General features: G+C 38.7%; 1 protein-coding gene across 2 annotated transcripts in view; it reads right to left on the bottom strand.

The window, feature by feature from the left end:
* Positions 1–19,549, bottom strand: part of TAFA1 (TAFA chemokine like family member 1) — a 559,292-nt gene extending 539,743 nt beyond the window's left edge. The window contains exons 1-2 of one of the 2 annotated variants that reach the window (XM_054483332.2): positions 19,279–19,549; positions 4,185–4,305 (exon numbers count right to left, since the gene is read on the bottom strand). In XM_054483332.2, the coding sequence (XP_054339307.1) occupies positions 4,185–4,302 (118 nt within the window). In that variant the 5' untranslated portion in view covers positions 4,303–4,305; positions 19,279–19,549. Of the gene's footprint in view, positions 1–4,184; positions 4,306–6,224; positions 6,680–19,278 lie in introns of those variants that run through there. The other variant, XM_054483331.1, reaches the window with a different exon arrangement.
* Positions 19,550–22,325: the final 2,776 nt, after the last annotated feature.

A 22,325-nucleotide genomic window follows, 5' to 3' on the forward strand; every position in this document is an offset into this window, starting at 1 on the left:
TAATTACCTGAAACAACTGAACACCACTTTTGAGTTTTCATTTTTTAGTGTGTCTTTTTAAAATTAAATGTCCTGTCTATAGCTTTATAATGAAAAATAAAAAAGAAGCACAAGTATTCTTCAAGCTGTTAGGGTAATTTCCTACATCATTCCCCAAATAAAAACTTGATCCAGCCAAATATTAAATTATTAATATTATAAATCTGTTAATCTACAGCACATTTTACTCATTGGTGTAATTTTAAAATTCACTTTCATTTGATTGACTGTTTTAATCTTCCTTAACTAGTGAGTAACTAAAAATAAATGGTGCATTCCTAATACTATAAATATGAAAAATAGGAAGTAGTTAGGGACTGCAGGAGAATACATTAAAATCAGTCAGTTTTCTAGTTAACATATTCTCATTCTGTTTGTGTACAAACCCACTGCATTGAGAAGACAGATCACAAATTCACGGCCTCACAAAAACATGGTCTCGATTTCATGTTATGACAGCAGAAATTGGCCCAAGTCTCTAACCATTTCCTCTAAAGGACCCTGGCTGGCTGGTGCCATCCAGGTGAGGCAATCTGAATGAGGGGAACATCACGTCAAATTCCACTCATCTGTCAGTGTAGTGGATTATTTCTTGAGAGACTAAAATTGGCTGTTTGCTGTCTGAATACCATCAATATCACCATGCAAGGAACAGCCAAACTGCCCGAAAGAGGCTGGGGAGCAGAGGGAGGGGATGGGGGGGAGCCATTCCTAAGCAGGTGAGGAGGCAGCTGTAAAGCTTTCACTCTCCTTCCATTCAAGGCTCTGAGTGAAAGATTTGTCATTTTCCACATTTCCCAGATACTTGGTATGCACGCGGAGTCTGCCTGCTCTTGCTTTATGAAAGAGGTGATTTTTCAAGCTTAGGCAAATGTGGCAGAGCTCAGGGTCTGCGGGTGTCTCATTTTTTCTCATCATGTCACTTGTTTTAACCGATTTGAGAAAATGAGATTATGTTTTTCCTTTTTGCTCATTTATCCAGCAATTTATTTATTTATTTGTTCATTTAGGGGTGGATTGTCACAGATAACTGGCCCTGATTTCTATCTTGTTTTCATACACATTTCATTAGTGTCCCTGGAGATGTAAGACCTACAAGGAAAAATGTCACAACTCTCATCCAAAAAAAAGCATATTTTTATTCTTAAAATCAAAAGATTGTATTCAAGAGTCTGACTGGAATAATCTAGAATATGTCTATGACCAAGATCTATCACTTTAGTCTTTGCAGCTATTGTCAAAAACCAAGGAAAGTTGAATAAACGTATTATATAGAACTATTGGATGTTAAGTTTAATATCATTCTAATCATTCTGCATCTAGGAAAGGATATTTATAGTTTCTTCATTTCAACAATAAAGCTGAAATGGGTCTCAGATGTATTAGCACTTGGGGTCAAAATTGGTTTCAGTGCTGCAGTTTCTTGGGGTATTTGACGCACAGATCAACCACGCATTGGTTGATAATACACAAATTCTAAGGAAGAAAATGGAGAAAACAAATAATTGAGTTTAATTTCAGCCAGAACCTAATAGGTGATTCTCAGTTTAAAAATATGGTATTTTAATGATAAGCCCTATAAAGACATAAGTTTACTTATTATACATAACCCTTAACGAAAAACTCCATATATTCACTGATTAACAGAGACAACTATGTGAAAGCTTGTTACAAACAGTACTGTATCTATTTCATGATTATATGTATAGAGTAAAATAAGACACAAAGCATTGGTAGTATATTCTAGCCATGTACCACATGGTTAACAAAACAATAGCAAGAGAAAAAAAAAGAGTTGTTGCCTAGGCTATGTGGATTATTAGCTGTGTGAACAGCAAAACTTCATTCACCAAACATCCCTGGCTTGCAGGTTTACAGTCTATTAAGGGGGGACATCAGCAATTCCCGATATTTGTGAAGAACTTTACAGCTTACAAAAGACTTATTCGAAGTTATTTTTATATTTACACCCCACCTCACCCCCACCACCACCATATCTATAAATGGGGAATGAGAGCAGAAAAGTCAGTTGCCCAGGGTTATGTCACTAACCCTAAGTGACAGAGACTCAGGTGGCCAGCCCTGAGCCCTGCCTTCCCCCCTCAACCACGTGCCACTCACTAGTTCTGCCATGGCCACCTCTCAGAATGGGTGTGCAGTTCAGATGGGACCAAGTATTGACATAATGAAAGTTTTCAAAAATTATATGAAGGGGCTCACACTTCCTCAAAGAAGCTATGTGGCATGGTCACTCGGTGCACCAAGAGGCATTTTCCCCTCCTGGGGACACTGGCTCTGGCGGTGAATCATGCTGATATGACTTCCAATGACAGCTATTCCCTGTGTGGCCTCATACAAGCCACCTAACCTTTCAGAGCTTCTGTTTCCTGGGCGAAAGGGGAGAAATTACACCCACTTGCATAAGGATTAAACTGAACAGTGTGAACTAATCCTAAGAGCCCTGCCTAAAACATACACGTAATAGTTGTTTTTATTATGAATTCTTATTCTTGAGCATCACAACGAATGCAGATGTCCCGCATTGTTTATTATTTATGACCATGTAACAAGTGAAAGGCATTTGTGCCAGAACAGATTGTGATTAAGTGATTGGAGGTAATGTGGGAATCTCAAATTCACTTTTGTTTTCCCTCCATCCCCGCTGCACTGAGGCTTGAGTGGCGGTTCCCGCGCCAGGCTCAGGACACAGGATGCAGAAATACAAGCGCGTCCTGAAGAGGGCGGTTTCCATGCCTACCTGCAGGGGCACCAGCGCCCCCTCGCCTTCCCTCTCAGACCAGGGCTTGGGGAAACAGGGTGGCAGGGCCCAGAAACAGCCCCCAGCACAAGCCAGCCCCACACCTTCTCCCGGGGCGGCCCGAGCTCCAGCACCCAGCAGGCTTGCGCGCTCGCTGTAGCCTGGTGCAGGCGCGCGGGAGGACCCTGGGCTGCATCCGCGCTCTGACAAGCCTGCCCCCAGCAGGGAAGCTGAGCCCCAGTAAGCAGCAAGCAGGGGCCCCGGAAGGTATTGCTGGAGGACTGTACAGAAGAGCCTGGGATCGGTGTCCAGGCCAGCTGAGGAGCCAGGGAAAGGCAAGGGCGTAGACGCTGGACCGCGCAGCAGGAGGAAGCTCGACGGATGGGGGGAGGAGGCCATTGATGGGATTTGGAGAGGCGGGTGGAGGGCTGGGAGCACTTCAGAACTGAGCATCAGAAACTTGGGCGCGCAACTGGTCCCCAGAGCCCGAACTTGACCTTCGCGAGAGAGGAAGGGAGGGGAGGGAGGGAGGTGGGGTGGAGGGTGAAGGCGGGGTGGGTAGTAGAAGGTTGCGAAGGCTGATGCTGAACAGAAAATGGAAGGAAATTTTTCCAAGAACCAGGGAAGGTAAGGACAATTGAGCTGGGAGGGACTGTAATGAGAAAGCTGGAGAGGCAAAGAAGGAGAGCAAAATCCAGAATGAAGAGCGAGGCCGTGGAAGGGTGAGAAATATAATTTGAACATTAAGAGGAAGAAAGCAAAATGCGTCTGGAACTAAAAATTCAATATGGGAAAAACAAAACAAAACAAAAATCAGGTGGGAGGGACTTCGTCCCTGAAACTGCCAAAAGAGAGGGAAAAATGCCACTGAGCATACCGGAAGAACAGAAAGTGAAGGAAGGGAGAAAGGAAAGAAGGCACATTAAACCAGACAAGAAATAGTAAGTTACTTTTTAATTTCTTTTTCATTGACAACTTGCTTCCAAAGTTAGTTTGGGGACTATGCCCCCACAAAATTCTTAGCCACATACAGACCAAGATTATAGTAGGTAAAATCCTCAAGTCTTGAAAGTTATTCCACCTTTTGCAGAATATTCTGCTATTGGCCAAAGCATCCAAAAACAGATGACTTCTACTTTTCAAGGTGTGTAGAAGCAGGTGGGGTGACACTTAGAATAACACAGCTTTTCTGAGAAATTAATAGAAATACCTCCAAGACATTTTGGCACACTCCCCTTCCCCCAAAGCATCCAGCCAACAATATGTCTTGGAATTCAAAGGCAAGCTGCCCACACTATAGCACTTTATGTCACTTGCATTCAACCATCTGTTAAGGAAATAGTGGTAAGACTGGAGGAGGCTGCAGTGGAGCCAGCTCCTGACTTACCTGGTCTGTGCAGGTGATGCTGCTGGAAAGTGTGCTGAAGGGATCCATGGCAGAGTAGCATTGCACAAGCACTTATCCACAAATACAGGACCCAGGACATCGCAGAGACCATTGCCATTCTCTAAAGAGAACATTCGACAGGAAAGGTTACCCCCGGCTTCAAGCCCCCAGCTCAGTCAGCCCCACTGATGAGGGAAGGGAGGTCTCAGACGTCATGTTCCTTTTCTACTTCTCTGGCTAGAACTAATGATCCAGCAGAGGTCATGCCATGAAGTGGGATTGAGGGAAAGCCCTTTTCAGATGATCATACATTCATTTTTTTCTTAATTCTGCAAAACAAAACTCCAAGGATTGCCAAAATGCAAAAATAAAGTTTTAGACTATCAGTTAGTCAGTTTAAAACAATGCAGGCTGACTAAAAATCCTGTTTTACACAATGATCTTTAAATTATAGTTATCCCAGGCACTGAAAAGCTGCAGACTCCTCCTGTTCATTCTAACTTCATTGCAAGTCTGACATAAGCCTGGAAGGAAAGAGTGGGTTCTTTTTTTTTTTAATTCTACAGTCATGAATTTTTAATTGCAATGCTGTCTTCTAAACTAAGTAATCATTTCTCAGAGGCATGTTGTAATCTCCTGATAGAACCGATCCTTTTGACTGGACCTAAGAATCAGAAGGGATTGTGTTTAGCGAGAATGAGTTTCAGATGCAACACCTATGCTTCTATCCTAGAGAAAGCCATAATTTGCAATATTGCTTAGCTTCCTAAGATTCCATTGTAGCTTTTGCTGTATAGCATTGATGAATGTGCATATATAGGTTGCATATGTATTTATGGATGAATGTGTACCTTTTCTCGGGTGCTGAAACTTTGACAGTCTTATCTCCACCTATGAGGATCTTAGGAACTACAAAGGCTCAACTGCGCTATATATTGTCCAATTTCTCAAACAACACCTTATGCTGCATTTCATATTGCCAAATTAATCAAACTTGAAGCACCGTCTTTACTCAGCCAGTGATAGGGAAGCATTTTCTACACAAGAATCCAGTTAACTGTATGCTTTTCTGTTAGGCAGAGAGGGCTTTGGAAGATTTCTTTCTTTCTTTTCCTTTTCACTGTCAAATCATACCCTTCAAAAATCTCAACTATACGTTGAAAACGTGCCAGTAACCTCCCAGCCTGGCTTCTTTATTCATGAAAATTGGTTCTTTATTAAAAACTGATGTTCAGAAAACAAAAATATACATCATATATATGCACATAATGCAGGCTAATTTGTGGATTTTAGTAGAGAGATACAATCTTGGAAGGATTTTAGGACTATAATAGACAAATGGTGACAACTATAATTAAGTGCAAAGCAGGAAAACATTATTTTCAACAGCTTGGTGCTATTCATGCCTAAGTCTGTGATTCAGATGGAACATTCACTTTCTAATTAGTTTCACTGCCCACTGTTTACTTTTGTATACAACATACTTTGCCTTATTGTTTTCAGAACTATCGGGATAACATACATGCATTCTCTTCAGTGGAAATAAATAGCAACACCCCTCCTGTGAAACCTAAAATGAATGTATTTGGGGACTTTTTCAGAATACCCTGCAAATTACAGAAAGACAAAACAGAGGTGACTGTGGATGTATTTACTGCTTGTGAATTGCAGTTAAAATGTACTGGAAATTCATCTAAACTTGAAAAAAAAATCCTGCCACAACCAAAACTTAATAGTTTTTCAATGACTGCTTTCTCTTGCTCATTTCTTCACCCACATAGATCCTACCTCTCAAAAGGATTACTGTGACTTTATGCTTGCAATATGTAATTTTTTAATTTAACTTTTTTAAATTCTCAGCATTACTTCCAAGCCTCCTGCATGTCACTCTCACTGCTTGCTCCTTTACCAAGGGGTTGTCTCAATGTTATTAAGTGTCTTCCCCAAATAAAGCATTCAGCCTTGCACAGTTCTCTAGATATGCCTGGATATGTTTCAGATCTGCTTTCTGAATCTTAAACCCTTAAAGATGCTTCTTACCTGAAAAATCCAGCCAAGAGCAGAGTACTCTATTAGTGTTCATTGGAAAGATCTAACACTTTTTAAAATCCATCTGTGCCACAATTTAAAATTTTTTTTCAAAGAGCTTCCCAACAATCTTCTTTATCAGGATTAAAAAAAAAAATGTTACTCTCTTCCGATCCTATTTCCACAGTAAAAAAAAAAGACATCGGGTTCATTCAGACTGTATTGTCAGAAAAGGAGCCAAGGTTTGAGGGGTGGAAACCTTGTCATTTTCACCTTTAAATCATCTCCTGGTGTCACCTCTGCCTGACGAGACCTTTGAAGTGATGGGGAGATAATGTGCAGTTTCCTGATGAGAATCAGTTTATAGTTGCCGATGGACCATCCCCACTCCAGTGCATTCGGGGCAGAGTAAGGCAGCAAAATGTAGGAGCAGGGCTGCTATACGGTGCTGTAAGTAGCAGTAGTCTGTTTCAATACATCCCTCCGCTCTAAAGTATCACATGTCTTAAAGTGACATTACCCTCTATTACAGCTACAGTGAATTGTACTATCTGCCCACTAACTCTTCAACAACTCAAGCGGTGCTTTAACATTATATTGCCTGATTTATTACGTTAGAAGTCCTACTGATACCATTGATTTAACAAAAGAGTAAAGAGGGAAGGAGAAACAAGAAAAAAGCATTCTGCAAAATACTGATAGTATTAGTGGGAGTTAGACTTCTAACAGTAAATGGGAAAGTGAAATATAAGCCATTTCTTACCTCTTAATGTTCTTTTTACCAGTAAGTTAACCACAAATATTGTCAGGTTTATACTAATTTAAATCTGCTAGTTGTTTCAGCAGTTAAATAGGAGACTAGAATTTACCTGGAATAGGACATAGATGCGTATGTGCATAAGTCCAATAAAAACCTTCTGAACTTTTTGAACACGTTTAATAAACAAAAATATGTTATTTTCAGCACCAAATGAAGAAGTATGCTCACAGCTCTTTTTAAAAAATTTTTCCTCTCCTTCAAATAACATGCTGGGGTGGGGAGGGAAAACACTCAGAAGTTCAACATCTTGTTTCTCTTACTATGGTTTGAACCCTTTCTTCTTCAGAAATATAGTGTAATTTTGCCTAAATTTCAATGATGAATACAAGGTGACCTAGTTTTCATTTATAGATTGCACTGGTAATAATTCTCTGAAATACCCTCAGTTATTTCACAAATCACTTATAAAGCACCTACTATGTGTTAGGTGCCTGGGAACAAAGCAGAAAACATGATTGATGAGATCCCCACTGTTATAGATCATACCGTCTAGTCTTTTATGGTGTTTTCAAAATCAAGGTAGTTCTCATAATATTCCTTCCTTGGAAACATTTTGAAATTCCCCAGAATACTCTCTTGCCTTTCAGAGGCACAATAAAGAAGGTCCAATGCTGCTGCACATCTTTGCAAGTGATTCTGTTTTCTCACGTTACACACAGTGAGAGAGTGAGGGATCCTTCAGACTCGTCAATCTTGCCAATTGGTCTTTCACATTGCACAAAACACACATAATAGCTCTTTGTAACATAACTGTTCACTAAATCTTACCTCTAAACAGATTTCTAAGTAATAGTAAATATTAATCTCACAGTTAAAAATTAGTTAAAAATGTCAAAGTTCTAGTTGGTGTTGCATGTTTCACATCTGTGCCTCATTATTGTTCATGAGTATGTACAGAAAGTTTACACTGACTGTACAGCATCAAGATAAAAAAAATAATAACAGCAGTGGCAGCACGTAATGTTTATCAAACCTTCACCAGATGCTAGCACATTCTATAGTATGTCTTGTAAAGTCTAATTTAATTCTTTTTACCAACTCCATAAGATAAGTATTATTATTATTATCTCTATTTCACAGATGGGGAATGTGAAAGGAAACAGGAAGGTTAAAGAACGTGCACAAGGTTGTATGGTAGTAAAAGACAGAACAGATTTCAAGCCCAAATGATTTGGCTCAAGAGTACATTCTTAAACACTGGGATAAAATATTTAATGGAAAAAAAATCCAAAAATATAACTATTGTATTTTCTTATTTCTTTAACATTAAGATAGTCTCAAAAAATGATTATTCATTCTTTCTAGAGGTACATATTACACCAGGCATTTGAAATATAGAAGTATACAAGATAGCTTTTGCCCCGTGATTGTTGTTGGTTGTGGTTTTGCTATGCTAATGAATTAAAATTAAAAGGAAATTCACCTTTGCTAATAAAGGCTACCATTTTGAAAACCTGTAACCATTATGTTTTTCATTTCTAGAGATTAAAATAAGGGTCAAGATAGTTACTTCCATAATTCAATTTAATTGACCACCTAATGGATTACATTCAAGGCATTCAGATAGGCATTGCTGAAAACTAAGAAAAAAATACTGGAATAAAGACTCGCCTTAAGTATCATTCTAAATGCATGTAATGAAGCAAGAATATTAGCATAGTTCTATTTTTTTCTTCCAAATACCTTGCAGTCCATTGCATTGCTGCCAATGATCATTTGTCCTAATAATGTAAGAATCAACATATATTGATCTTTGAGACCATTTAGTGTATTCTCCCAACTCAAAGCAAAACTACTCTCACATTTTTCAGAGAAATTGAGCCTTTACACCTTCTGACCATGGTAGGATTGCACTTCCTGATCCCTTTAGGGTTGGGTATGCCATAAGGTTCAGCCAATGAGGTGTCATTAGAACTGATGTCATTTCCTCAAGCAATAGAGCATTTAATTGCTGAAGTGACATCCTCAGATTTCTTCTTGCCTTTGAAGCAGGGACAAGTTGCACTATCAGCCTGAGTCCTTGAGCAGAGGCCTCCTCTTCCCCTACCAATCCTTGATGGATCTACCTAGTGAATAAGGAATAGTTTTTTGTTTAAGCAATTGCAACTTAGGAGTTATTTGTTATTGCAGCATCATCTAGTCTATACTGACTGATGAAAACTTTATCTTGTAATTCACTTACTAATTGAATGTTTATGTTCCATGCACTGCACTAGGCCATGAGGAGAGCATTATACACATCAATAATCACAACTATGTCTTAAAAATACAAAGCATTCACAAGGTAAACCCCAAACAAGCAAACAAAAGCAGCAACCAAAAAAAAAAAAAAAAACAACAACAAAATAAAACCCAACTACTGCTTAAGAAAGAATAAAAATCCTTAGTAGCAACAGGGAATGCACACAGTTGGAAAGAGAGGCTAAATCATTTTCTATCAAACTGGCAATATTCAATACTATAATTTGAATCTGGATCCGTAAGGCAGAATTTTCAGTAACTGTAAGAAAAAGAAAATGGGAGACAAGATTTTTCTTAGGCCGGAAAAAAAGATAACCTTCGTGTAGGAGTCTCATTTTTCACCTCCAGCAGCCTATCTCTACAATTACTCTATCAACTATAATTCCACATTGCTTATCTTGTCTGTCTTCCAGGCAGAAGAAAAAGAAAGAATAAGGTCATTTCTTTTGTTCTTACACTTCTCATTTCTTTATTCTCCTTTTAGGACAGAGAGAAAGTTGAAATCCCACCAGCTTCACCTCCTTTTCTCTAACCAAAGCAATACATATATATTTTTATAGCAACAAAGTAGTCTCTTTTTTTTGCAAGGATATGAACATATATCAGAAGCACATAAAGGTCATGAAAATGATTGCTTTCGCAATAATAAAAACAATAATTTTTTTTTGGTTTATAAAACTTTCGAATCCATAGCTGATTTAAGATCAGATCCCCCAAAGCTACTCAATTCCAATGGCCATTCAACAATGCAATAGTTTGAGCCAGAAATGAAGATTCTTTTGGCCATGTGCCTCCCCATAAACTTCTGCATCCAATCAGTCACTACCACCTATTAATTCTACTTCCTGTTTATGCCTCATATCCATCCACTTTGTCCCTCTCCATTCAACTATCCTCGTCCAAGCTACAATCATCTTTTACCTGAACTATAGCAAGTATACTTGTCTTGGAGTATGTACCTCCCACCTGTGTCTCCCCGACTCTGCATCTTGAGGGAGCATATTTAAGACACATGATGATTATGTCACTCCTGTTACTTAAAAACCTTTCAATGGTTTCCCATTGCATTTAAAATAAAGTCCAAATCTTATGTCCATGGTTGACAAGGCTCTGCATGAACTGACCCGCCTACTTCTCTAGCCTCATCTCTTACAAACCTTCTAATTCTTGGCTTCTACTAGACTCTTCTCTTGGATTCTTGAATAGGATGGAGAAACTTTCTTTCCAAAGCCTTCTCTAGTACTCCAGACAAGATCAAGTCATTGTGCTATGTCCCCTTATATCCCTTGTGACAGCAACTCTAGAATCTTAAATACCAGTGTTAATAGCTATTTCTGGAATTAATTTGTTTAATGCCTGCTTTATCTCCTTACAAGAATCACCATGAGGGCAAGGAGGACAAGCATATTGGTCACTGAGGCATCTTCAGAGTCTAACATACTGCCTGGCATATAGTAGACAATAAAATGCTTGAATGAATAAGTGAATAATAATAAATGAACATGAAATAAAATACTAATTCACAATCAGGATGGCATGCATAATGAGCTGCCTTTACCAAAATAAGTAGCTTTGACCAGGCACGGTGGCTCACGCCTATAATCCCAGCACTTTTGGAGGCTGAGGCGCGCGGATGGCCTGAGGTCAGAAGTTCAAGACAAGCCTGGAAAACATGGTGAAACCCTGTCTCCACTAAAAACGTGAAAATTAGCTAGGTATAGTGGCAGGAGCCTGTAATCCCAGCTACTCAGGAGGCTGAAACAGGAGAATTGTTTGAACCCCGGAGGCAGAGGTTGCAGTGAGCCGAGATCACCATTGCACTCCAGCCTGAGTGATGAGAAACTCGATCTCAAAAAAAAAAAAAAAAAAAAGAAAGAAAAGAAAGAAATAAGTAGATTTTGTGACCCTCCCCACAGCTTTTGCTAGTTTTTTTTTTTTTTTTGGTAGGTAATATTTTCATGTATGAAGTGGTGACCCATATTCAGGGTGAGCACCTTGTCCTGTGTTAGCCTATTGCAGTGACACTAAGTAAAGGAAACTGGCCTGTACACCATTTAAAACAATGCCTACTTGCCACTAAATTTGTGTTGGATTTTTTTTTTTTTTGCTGGGAGAAAAAAAAATGAAACTGTCCTGAATTTTCCACCCTGGGTATTTGATATCCAATATGATCTGATGGTAGATCTCACAGCTGATCCCTGGAGAATAAAAAAAAGTCTACAGATGTTAAAAGTAAAAAGAAAGCACTTAAAATTTCAGTATATTGGACCTAGAAGAGACCCCCAAAATCTCCTAGTCTAGCCTCTTACTTTTAGAAGAAAGATGAAGACCTAAGAAAGGGGAAGAGGCTTACTCAAGGGAACATGGTAAATTAACTAACATAGGTGATGTTAGAACATAACTTTCCCAATCTAATGTTGCTCTTTTGTGTGCTTCCCCTCCCTCCAACGTAGACACACACATACACACACACACAGAGACTCACAGAGAGAGAGGGAGGGATAGAGAGAATGAAAGAGAGGGAGAGAGCACTATTCAGTAGAACTTTCTGCAATGTTGAAGATGTTCTCTATTTCTGCTGGCTAATATGGTAACCACTATTGACATGTAGCTATTAAGCATTTGAAATGACACAAGTGCAACTAAGAAACTGAATTTTTAATTCTATTTAATTTTAACTATTTTAAATTTAAATAGCCACATTTGGTTGATAGCTACTGTATTGGACAGCACAGTTCTAGAATACACTAGCCAGGTCAAGGAAAATAAAACCTGTGATTTTGAATAATTTTTAGTAAGCTAGAAGAAAGATCTTTAATTACCTGATAGTGACCTTCCAGGATGAGAATAGCATAGAAAGAAAGAAGTAGGATGTGTTTGGTTACAATTAACAGAAAAACAAACACACACACACAAAATTCAAACTGGAGTAAATAATAAAGAAGATGTATAGTTTCCTATGGGTTGATAGCCCACAGGTGGCACTCACTTGCAGGTGGGTTTGATCAGCAATTCCACTAACCCATCAAAGAACTAGCTCATTTCCAACTCTCTCTGCCTTCCAGGATTTCTGTTCATTCTAAGGCAGGTGTCTCCCCATGGCTGAAACATGGCTGCCAATGGCTGCCTGGGCTATGTGCTTCCTCATCCACATAGGAACAAGAGAAAGGATTGTTTTGGGTTTTTCTCACATGAGCAAGGATTATTTATTCCTAGCTTCCTCCAGCAAACTACTTGTCATGCCTCATTAGTTTAACTTAGGTCACTTGCCCCTCCTTAAGCCAGTGACCTTGACCAGGGGGAAAGATCACATTGTTGGGCTTAGAACTACAGTACATGCCACATCCCTAACTCAGGAGAGCATCCCCCAAAAGAGATGCATGCAGTGGGGGAGGGTGGCACTTAAAGGAAAATTAGGATAATAATGGGAAAAGGAGAATGAATATTGAAGGCATAATTATAATGTTGACTAAGGCTAGTAAAGCTTTCATATGTACTTCTAGGACTAAAGGACTTTGATATGTTTTATAATTTCTTCCTACTTATAAAATAATGTATTCATATGTTAAAAGGTAGATAAGATCTAAACTAAAAATTTTAAAAGTCATCTATAATCTATCACGCAAATGTTACCAGTATTCACATTTAAGTGTACATACTTCTAACACTTTTTCAAACATGCCTATTTGGTGCTGTTGTTTTTTAAAGAAATTGTAATTTAAAATATGGGGTTTTTTGTTTAACGTATTTTTTGTTTAATATATGTTTTTTGTGTTTTATGATTTTTCATTGTATTTTTTATATTTTATTAATTTTTCCTCAAAATATCACATTTCTCATGTCAGTCCTCTAATTGTGCTCTTAATCCACTTGACCAATCTAAAGTACTGTACTATTGTTTCTTGAAATATTCAACATCCATTCACTGCTTGTTAATTGCAGTTGATTTTACTTTTGTGGTAGTAAATTTTTTACTAAATGAAACAAAAAATTAAAAAGAGGAATGCCTTTCTTTTTCTATAGGATCCTACATAGTGTCAATGGTTAACTACAAAAAAAAAGTAATCATACATAGATCTTATTTTCTTGGTGTGGGCTTAAGTCCTATTAACTTTTCTTGACTTTCTAGGTTTATATCTGATTTGCCTTTAAGTAAATTTCTGAAGAATAGAAGTCTTTGTCTTACTGTTAATATAACTGATTATTCTCTTTTATCTGGCTTGAGTTTTTAATTATATGAACTAGACAATTTCCAGAAATAGTAGAAAAACACAGGAAAATAGAAATATATGTATTTTAATCTATATCTCTTTGGGTCTTCCTCCTTTTATTTATTTTTTAATGTGGTCAGAGAGGCAATCTAACAGCAGGAATGAGATAATGAACTCTGGAGTCAAACTGCTTGAGTCTATTTCAGCTCTACCTCTTACTAGCTGTTGGATTCTATGTAACTTCACCTAAGTTGCCTCACTGATACCTGCTTCAACAGATCATTGTTAGATGCATATCAGTGTATCTGGTATACTATAAATCTCTATAAAGTTTTAAAATTAAATTTGATTTATTTGGTGTAATTCAAATTTTGCTCAGAATTGCAAGATGTTTTCTCACTTCTCTATACCTTTGAATGGGCAAAAGTATAGAATTCTATTGAAACATTCTTTCTATTTGAAAAATCCTTGCTCTGTCTTTCATTTCTATCTACCATTTCCCTTCCCCTTCCTTTTCCCTAACTCGGCTTGCTTTTCCAGATTAGGTTCTGATGTCATTCTCTATGGAGTTTCTCTTGGCTTCCCAAGTCTAAATTAGAGACCCCTCCTCTATACTCCCATAGATTCTGTCAGCTGCACTTGGTGTAGCATCTATTGTTCTGTGCCATATTTCTCTATTATTGTCTCTCCACTAGACTATCTTTTATATCCATATAATTAGGCAAAGCAGCATAGTGCCTTTCAGCTCCTCAAACATATTATACCATTCTTTTTTTTTTTTTTTTTTTTTTTTTTTTTGAGGTGGAGTTTTGCTCTATTGCCCAGGCTGAAGTGCAGTGACCTCGGCTCACTGCAAACTCTGCCTCCCAAGTTCAGGGAATTCTCCTCCCTCAGCCTCTTGAATAGCTGAGACTATAGGCACAGACCACCACACCTGGCTAATTTTTGTATTTTTAGTAGAGATGGGGTTTCATCATGTTGGCCAGGCTGGTCTCGAACTCCTGGCCTCAAGTGATCTGCCCATCTTGGCTTCCCAAAGTGCTGGGATTGCAGGCATGACTCACCACACCCAGCTATATTATACCATTCTTGACTCAAAGCTTTTGCACATTCTGTTCTCTCTTTCAGAAACATTTTTCCATTTTATTGTTTTCCCAAATAGCCCTTTCTTTATCCCCCCTGATTTCAGGGATACTTTCTCTGACCATATCACTCCTTTCTTGAAAATATGTAATTATTTCCCAATGCACAGAATATAATGTCTGATTTTTAAAAAACTAGGTCCAGCATGAACTGATATCCATCCCTATTTCCAACCTAGTATTATTCCACTTTTTCCTAAACACCTGCACATGTACCATGCTCCAGTCACTCTGGCCTTTTCTCACTAATTCATTTGGGCAGTCATTTGTTTACCAAGGACTCACTCAACAAATGAGGTACGGAGACTAGAACTCAATTACTGGTGGAGAAGATAATCATTTCCCTGCTTCATACACTCCAAACCCTTTCTAGATTTAAGGCCTCTAATGTGCTATTTGCTCCTGTTTTATTTATCACTGTTCACTCACCATCTGGCAATGTACCTGGCACATAGTAGGTGCCTAATCAATATTTATAGAACATATGAATACATGAATGCGTGAATGAATGAATACACAGTCACTTCTCATTTATTCATGTTTTAGGTGTTTTATGAATTTGCAGCAAGATTCTAAGCAAGTGGTTGGCAGTGGGCTGAGCAGGGAGGAGGCTGGGAAGAATTTCAGATGATGTGTCTGTATGTGTATGGGTGTTTGTGTGGGAATCTGAGTCTGAGAGTGCCTAAATGTGCATCTCCAACCTCATCATAGTGCCAGAGGAAAATGCTTTTTGCATCACTTCTTCTTTTCTCCACCCTTTTGTCCCCTTCTTCTAACATACCCTATTGACAGTACGCCTTCCCTACTCTTGGTTTCCACCCTCACATTCAGGTTTTTGTCATAGTGTAATGGAGAACATGTGGTATCTCTGGGAGTCCCAGCTCAGGGAGAAGAATCTAACAGTTACAAGTTTAGAGTAGAGAAAAAGAGAATTATAAAAGGGAGTTCAAGGGAAGAGGGGATGAGAACACACGTAGCATGCTCATGTTTGGAGTCCCTAAGCCAGAAATCCTCAATCTTGGCAATAAGTTACAATAATTTGGAGCGTTTTTAAAACTCTAAATGCCCAGGCCCCCACCCAGATCAATCAAATCAGGAACTCTGGAGATGGGACTCAAGCAATAGCGTTTTTCAAAGCTCCCTAAGTGGTTCCAATTTGCAGCCAAGTTTGAAAACCACTACATTAAAACAAAAATGTACAGCAGAAGGCCTCTGGTCACTATGGCAACCCCCAAAATACCTTCAATTTCTTGTTATTTAGTTGCCAACTAAGAGATATGTTCTCTGTGTTTAACAGATTTAAGGTTAGCCCAAGGTAGGCATCTTTATTGAATGCTTACTATGTGCTTGGTACAATAATAGCTACCATATAAAACCTCTATTTCATTAATTTGTTTTTTTTTTCTAGTTCATATTTAACTGTGTAGATCATATGAAACTTAAATGTTCAAAGCCATGTTTGGTAGATTTCATGGTTGCTTCCATTACTTATGATCCTTCTTGATTTTCACTTATGTAACCACAATCTCCCTGCCAAGCTAACCGCTGGTTCCAGAAGTCTTTCCTATAGTTCACGGTAGCCCCATTCCCTTGACATGATCACAGATGTGGACAAAAGTCAGTTTGGGCCAAAGTCATGCAAGGACAAGTTTTCAGGGATCTTCTAAAAGACATTTCCTCACTTGTCTAAGACAGCCTCAGAAAGTGATTTTCTCTTTTCATCCAGAGTTGTATAAAAAAGCATGACATTAACCAGGAGTCATTAACTGATATTTTCAGATCCTGAAGAGCCACCAACCTGTCAGGATGAGAACGACACCCTGGAAAGAAGAGTAAACAAGTTGGGGAAATGTCCTTTTTTGAATCAAACCAATCCGAAAGTCCACTCAACACCAGGCTTTCCCTGTGATGAATTAAGACAGCTTCATTTGGGCTTTCTGTTGTTACTTGGAATCAAAAGCATCCTAACTAACAGAGCACTAAGACACAGCCTATAACAATGGAAATATAAAACCAAGATTATCCTATAGATAATTTAATCTGGACTCTCAGTTTAAAAATAAACAGACTAAGATTCAAAGAGCTGAAGTGCCTTGTGTAAGGCAACACAGTCTACCTGGGACTGTATTACCTAGAGCTGGGCCTGGAACTGAAGTGTCCTCATTGCCAGCTCACTGCTCATTCTACTGAACTATAAAGACATCTTCATTGTGAACATTCACTTTAATTTTCCATTCTCGTTAAATTAGTTGTAATTACCCTAATTTTTGAAATATTGTAAATTTCCTTGGAAGGAACTCTCTCTAGAAATAGATATTCTCAGCCCTCCCTCAACAGACACACCCAAAACTTATAGATACAATTTGATTGTTAAATGTAGACATCATGAAAGAATATGGAAAACTGTTGAAAATGTATATCACACAGCTCACCCCCAACCAAGAAAAAAATTAAAAATTCTACCCGTCTAGGCTGCTTCACTAAATGATGTTGCTGAATATATAAAATACTTGAATCTAAATTTGAAAGTGCTCCCCCCTCCCCTTGATTAACCAGATTGTCCCCTCCCCTATATATAGGAATGCTGTGTGCCTGAGCCCACTTGCCATCTGTCACCACATTTTCCAAACTTCTCTTCCACCCCCTCCTCTTACACAATCTTATCACATAAAAATATTAGATTTCAGGGATTTGTATAATTTCATCAGATTTTCTGAGCAAAGTAAAAATAGAAGATGTACTGGTATACTAACTGACTCAGTTTTTGAGTGCCCAACACATATCTACGGCAGCCAGTAATGCCCTTTACACAGACCTTATGTGGCCAGGAATAGCAAGAATAAGGTGTTTATTTTTCCCCCTGTAGTATGGTATTTCATATTAGGAATTTTCAGGCATTCCCCATATTACAGAGAGGAATTTGGATAGTTTCCAGAGAGTCCTGACTCATATAACGTTATATTACTTTGTTTATTAGCTTTTGTAAAGTTTGGTAAGTTTTCCCAGATCATTGGAAAATACTTACAAGCCAACTGGGGAGTATCCATATTGCTGCTTCCCCCTTACAGTTTAGGAGATGAATTCTAACCATCTAAATATGTGGTACCTCCACTCACCCAAGCGCTTCGGCCAGAAACTTAAAAGTCTTCTTTGTTTGCTGTATTTCCTACCTCTCACGACCAATCCATCAGAAATTCAAGCTAACGCTTTTGTTTGCAGATCCCACAGGAAGTCTTTGAAGAATATCCAGGGAAATTGGCTGTGAAGTATTAAGCCTACCACCCAATATATATTTGTTAAGGACGGTCCTGTGAACTAGGTTCTTTCCTATTTCTCTGCATGTGTAGGAGAAAAGAGCTTGTAAGAAGCCCCCTGTTGTGTCTACCAAGCATCTTACTTTCTTCCATCTGCACCCCTGATGGCTTTGAAAGATTAGTCAATCACAGACCATTCTCTGATCATCAGGTTGGTCACATGTCTCAAGCCTGCCCAATCAGGAATTCCCATGCTCTGTCAGCAGAGATTGGCTCAAGTGTGGACACATTACCCAAGGAAGAACACAGGGGAGGAGGGGATTTACTTCCTTTATAACAGGACTAGTCGTGGCTACTTTTATCTTTGAGGAAAAAGGTTAACTGGGGAAGCAGAGAATACAATCACACTCACAGGAGAAAGAGGAAAACTAGGGTTGAAGATGGAGAGAGAGAAGGAGGGAGAGGAATAAGAATAGAGTCTAAATGAAAGTTACAGACTATGGTTTGCCTTCTGTTTTTATAAATTAAGTTTTACTGGAATACAAATATGCCCATTTGTTTATATATTATGTATACTTGCATTCAGGCTACAACAGTAGAATTGTTGGAATGGATACCATATCCAATGGGTTATACTGACTGAGGGCACATGAAGTATGCTGTCCTTCTCAAACATCTTATAATTTAGTGAAGGGCAAGAAATGTAAACATTAAAGCACAATAAGATAATGGGAATAAAGACAAAATGCAGGATAGAAATAAATCTAACAAAATAACAATGCTAACAATGATAATGTTCCTGATGATGACAGATACCATTGATTGATTGCATAGTGGCACTGTGTTGCCTCTCTAAGTATATTGTCACTCATCCTCCAAACAATCTTGCCAGATAGATGTTTCAGTTAGGATACAAAAATGTTTGCTGTAGTAACAAGCAACCCCCATAGCTCATGCTGCATATCCGGGGGGATCAGTAGGAGGATTTGCTTATTGTAAACAGCCAAGATCCCAGGGTAATGAAAGCTGTCTCCATATGTTTTCATATTTGCCTCATTGGGGGAAGGGACCATTGTAAATCACACACTGTCTCTAAAAATGTCTGTCCACTAGTGAAACACAACCCTTCCACTCACACTTCATTAGTCAAAACAAATCATTTAACCATTCCTAAACTGAAAAGTACTGGTGGAATGTAATGCTACCATGTGCTTAGAAAGAGAAGAGCTATAAATATTTAGAGAATGCCAGGGCATTAGTCAGGGTTCTCCAGAGAAATAGAACCAATAGGATATAGATATATTGATAGTTTATAGATATAGATAGATGATATAGATATAGGTATAGACATAGACATAGATAGACATATGAGGAGATTTATTAGGGGAATTGGCTCACATAATTATGGAGGCTGTGAAGTCCCTCGACAGGCTGTCTGCAAGCTGGAGATCCTGGGATGCCAGTAGCGTGGCTCAATCCAAGTCCAAAAGTCTCAGGATGAGGGAAGCTGATGGTGTAAGTCTCAGTACAAGGCCAAAGGCCTAAGAACCCAGCAGGTTGCTTGTGTAAGTCCTGAAGTCCAAAGGCTGGAGAGCCTGGGGTTCTGATGTCCAAGGACAGGAGGAGAAGAATGTCCTAGCTCTAGGAGAGACAGAAAGGAAATCTTTTTCTCTCCTTTTTTGTTCTATCTGGGCCCCCAGCCAATTGGATAGTGCCCACCCACATTGAGGGTGGATCTTCCCCACTCAGTCCACTGATTCATGCACCAGTCTCCTCTGGAAACCTCACAGACACAACCAGAAGTAATACTTTCCAGCTTCCTAAGTATTCCTTAATCCAATCAAGTTGACACCTCAAATTAATTATCACAACCATGAATCTTTACTCAAATGGGTATTATTAGTATTCACTTTTCTAATGAGAAAGCATAGTAAGAGAAGTTAGGAGACTTCCTCAAGGCTGTCAGCTAATAAGTAGTAGTGTTAAAATTGAACCCAAGTCAGTATGAATCTAAACCCCAAGACATTTTTTGCTTTGTTTTACCATGTCAACATCTTTTCTCATCAGCTTTGTGTTAGATGATTGAATAAAATAGTAAATTTACATGATGTAGGACCAAGCAAGAGATGTAAAACATTTGGGTTTGATGAGCTTGGAAATAGTAAGCCCTTTAATATTTTTAATAAAGACATTTACATTATACAAGCCATACTTAATAAAGATATGGACAGCAGTTTTGACCAGAGAATTGGGTCTGCAATGGGATCAGAGAGCAGTATAAACGTTGGGATAAGATAATGCAAAAAAAAAAAGTGAGAGAGAGTTTGAAGAGGAAGAGAGAAGTGAGTAGTTAGAAGGGAAGTTTCAGACAGAGACCTTTCCTGCTCTTGAGTAGCTTAAGTATAATTCTTTCCTAAAAGGTTCAGGTTCAAATATTTATGAGACAGAGTTACTATTCCTTTTAGAGGCTTGTCAAGTGTAAAAGAGGAGGAAAAATTTGTTTGTGAAGGGAGTTTACAGTATACTTAAAGTTTATTTTAAAAATAAATAGGATTTGATAGATAGGGCAATAAACAACAGGCCCCATCAGTAACCTGCCAGGAGCACTAACAGGAAGCATCTGTAGGCTGCCAAGAGCCAGAAATAAGAATGAACAATTCCTACCGTCAGAGTCACAGGACAAAGTCACAAGTCACAAACAAAGTGACAGGACAAAGTCAGAGTCACAAACAAAGAGGATATTTGGGATGCAGCATCTCTAAGCCAAGTTACTCTCTGTTATGAACACTCACAGTTATGTGGAATACACCCACACAGGTAAAATCACATCTGAATCAGATGTTGCTGGTTCCCTTTGCTACGAATTCCAGGTTTTGTTTTAGCTTGAAATTATGACACAGCACACAAAAATATATGGGGATCTTTAGAGAAATGTAATAGCATAGAGATATTAAACTTTGTATGCTGTCAGTAATTAGGAAGTATATGTGGCCAAGAAGAGTTTATGTGTTCTCTCCAACCACTTATTATTTTAATATTTATATGTATTAAATGTACACAGGCATGACTATTTATTTAGGTGCTCCTACAATATGCTGAGCATGATTACAGGAGCTAGGGATGCAGACGTGAAGAAGAGAAACAATCATTACCTTCATGGAGCCTCATATTTTACTGGAAGAGTAAAATGAGGACACAAATGCACAAGGTGATTAAAGATTGGGGCATGTGACCTGAATGTAAGAAAAGAATGGTATCATGGAAAACCTGGGGAACAAGGAGTGGAACTGACTGTAGGTAGTGGTCAAGGAGCCCTTTGGGGTACTAACCTTTGAGGTAAGAACTAAAAGGTAATAAGCAATCATGCAGTGACAAAGCATGATATATATTTGGGCTTGCTTCAATTATAGGTCAGTGCACAAGTAATTGCAGTTTTTGCAATTTTAATGGCAAAAACTGCAATTACTTTTGCACCAACCTAATAATAAAGACTTTCTTTCTGGAGACAAAAATATAATAGAGCTGGGTTGTGAAGCTCATTGGATTGGGGATCTGAGCTTTGTTCTGCCTGAGATCTGAGATCTGAGGTCCGAGTCTCTGTTCTGCCACTTAATAGCTGTACACCCTTAAGTTAGCCATCTAAATTTTATGAGTGCGGATTTCTTCATGTGTAAAATGTGTGGGTTGGGCCAGCAGATCTCTAAAATCTCCTCTAGCATGAAAAGTCCATACTACTTTCTCTTCTGTTGCCACTGCAATAGTGTCCGTATGCTTTCTCTCGACACACCACACACACACACACACACACGTAAGAATATGTGTATTAAGTCTTCTACTTTCAAACTGCTGTCAGGAATTGACCCTGGGAAAATTAGGAAATGATGTTTCAATACAATCTGAATATAAGTGAAAATCGACCTTAGCTCTTTACTCCCTTTCAAACACTACTTTGCTGAGATAACATATTAGCTATTCCATAAAGGTCCCTGGGCCTTTATCTCATCTTAAGACCTTATATTAGAGGATACACCACTCCCCTTTCTCAAACTATCCGTCAGAGGCCACAGCGTTGGATGCTCCGTGTGTGTGTGTGTGTGTGTGTGTGTGTATCTGTGTCTGTGCGTATGTGTGTCTGTGTGAGACTCTTCCTCCTTACTCTCCCCTCAATGCAGCTTGACCCAAGTGCATCTGATGGGCTGTTTGATGACCTGGGAAATAATGGGAAAAGATGAGGCAGTCCAATGGATTTGCTTCCAAGGAATTTGGATTTGGGATTGTAAGACAGTGGATGGGTTGGTTGCAGGGCCCAAAATGAAGGACACATAAAAGCCTACAGAAGCATAATGATGACAAAGCATTCGAATGAAGCCCATGGACTCCATGTCTGTTGAGGCTCCCAGACCTGTTTAAATCCGGACTCATTTGCCAGTTCCGTCTCCCACAAG

The sequence above is a fragment of the Pongo pygmaeus genome, chromosome 2, assembly GCF_028885625.2.
Source record: "Pongo pygmaeus isolate AG05252 chromosome 2, NHGRI_mPonPyg2-v2.0_pri, whole genome shotgun sequence".
Classification (NCBI taxonomy): Eukaryota; Metazoa; Chordata; class Mammalia; order Primates; family Hominidae; genus Pongo; species Pongo pygmaeus.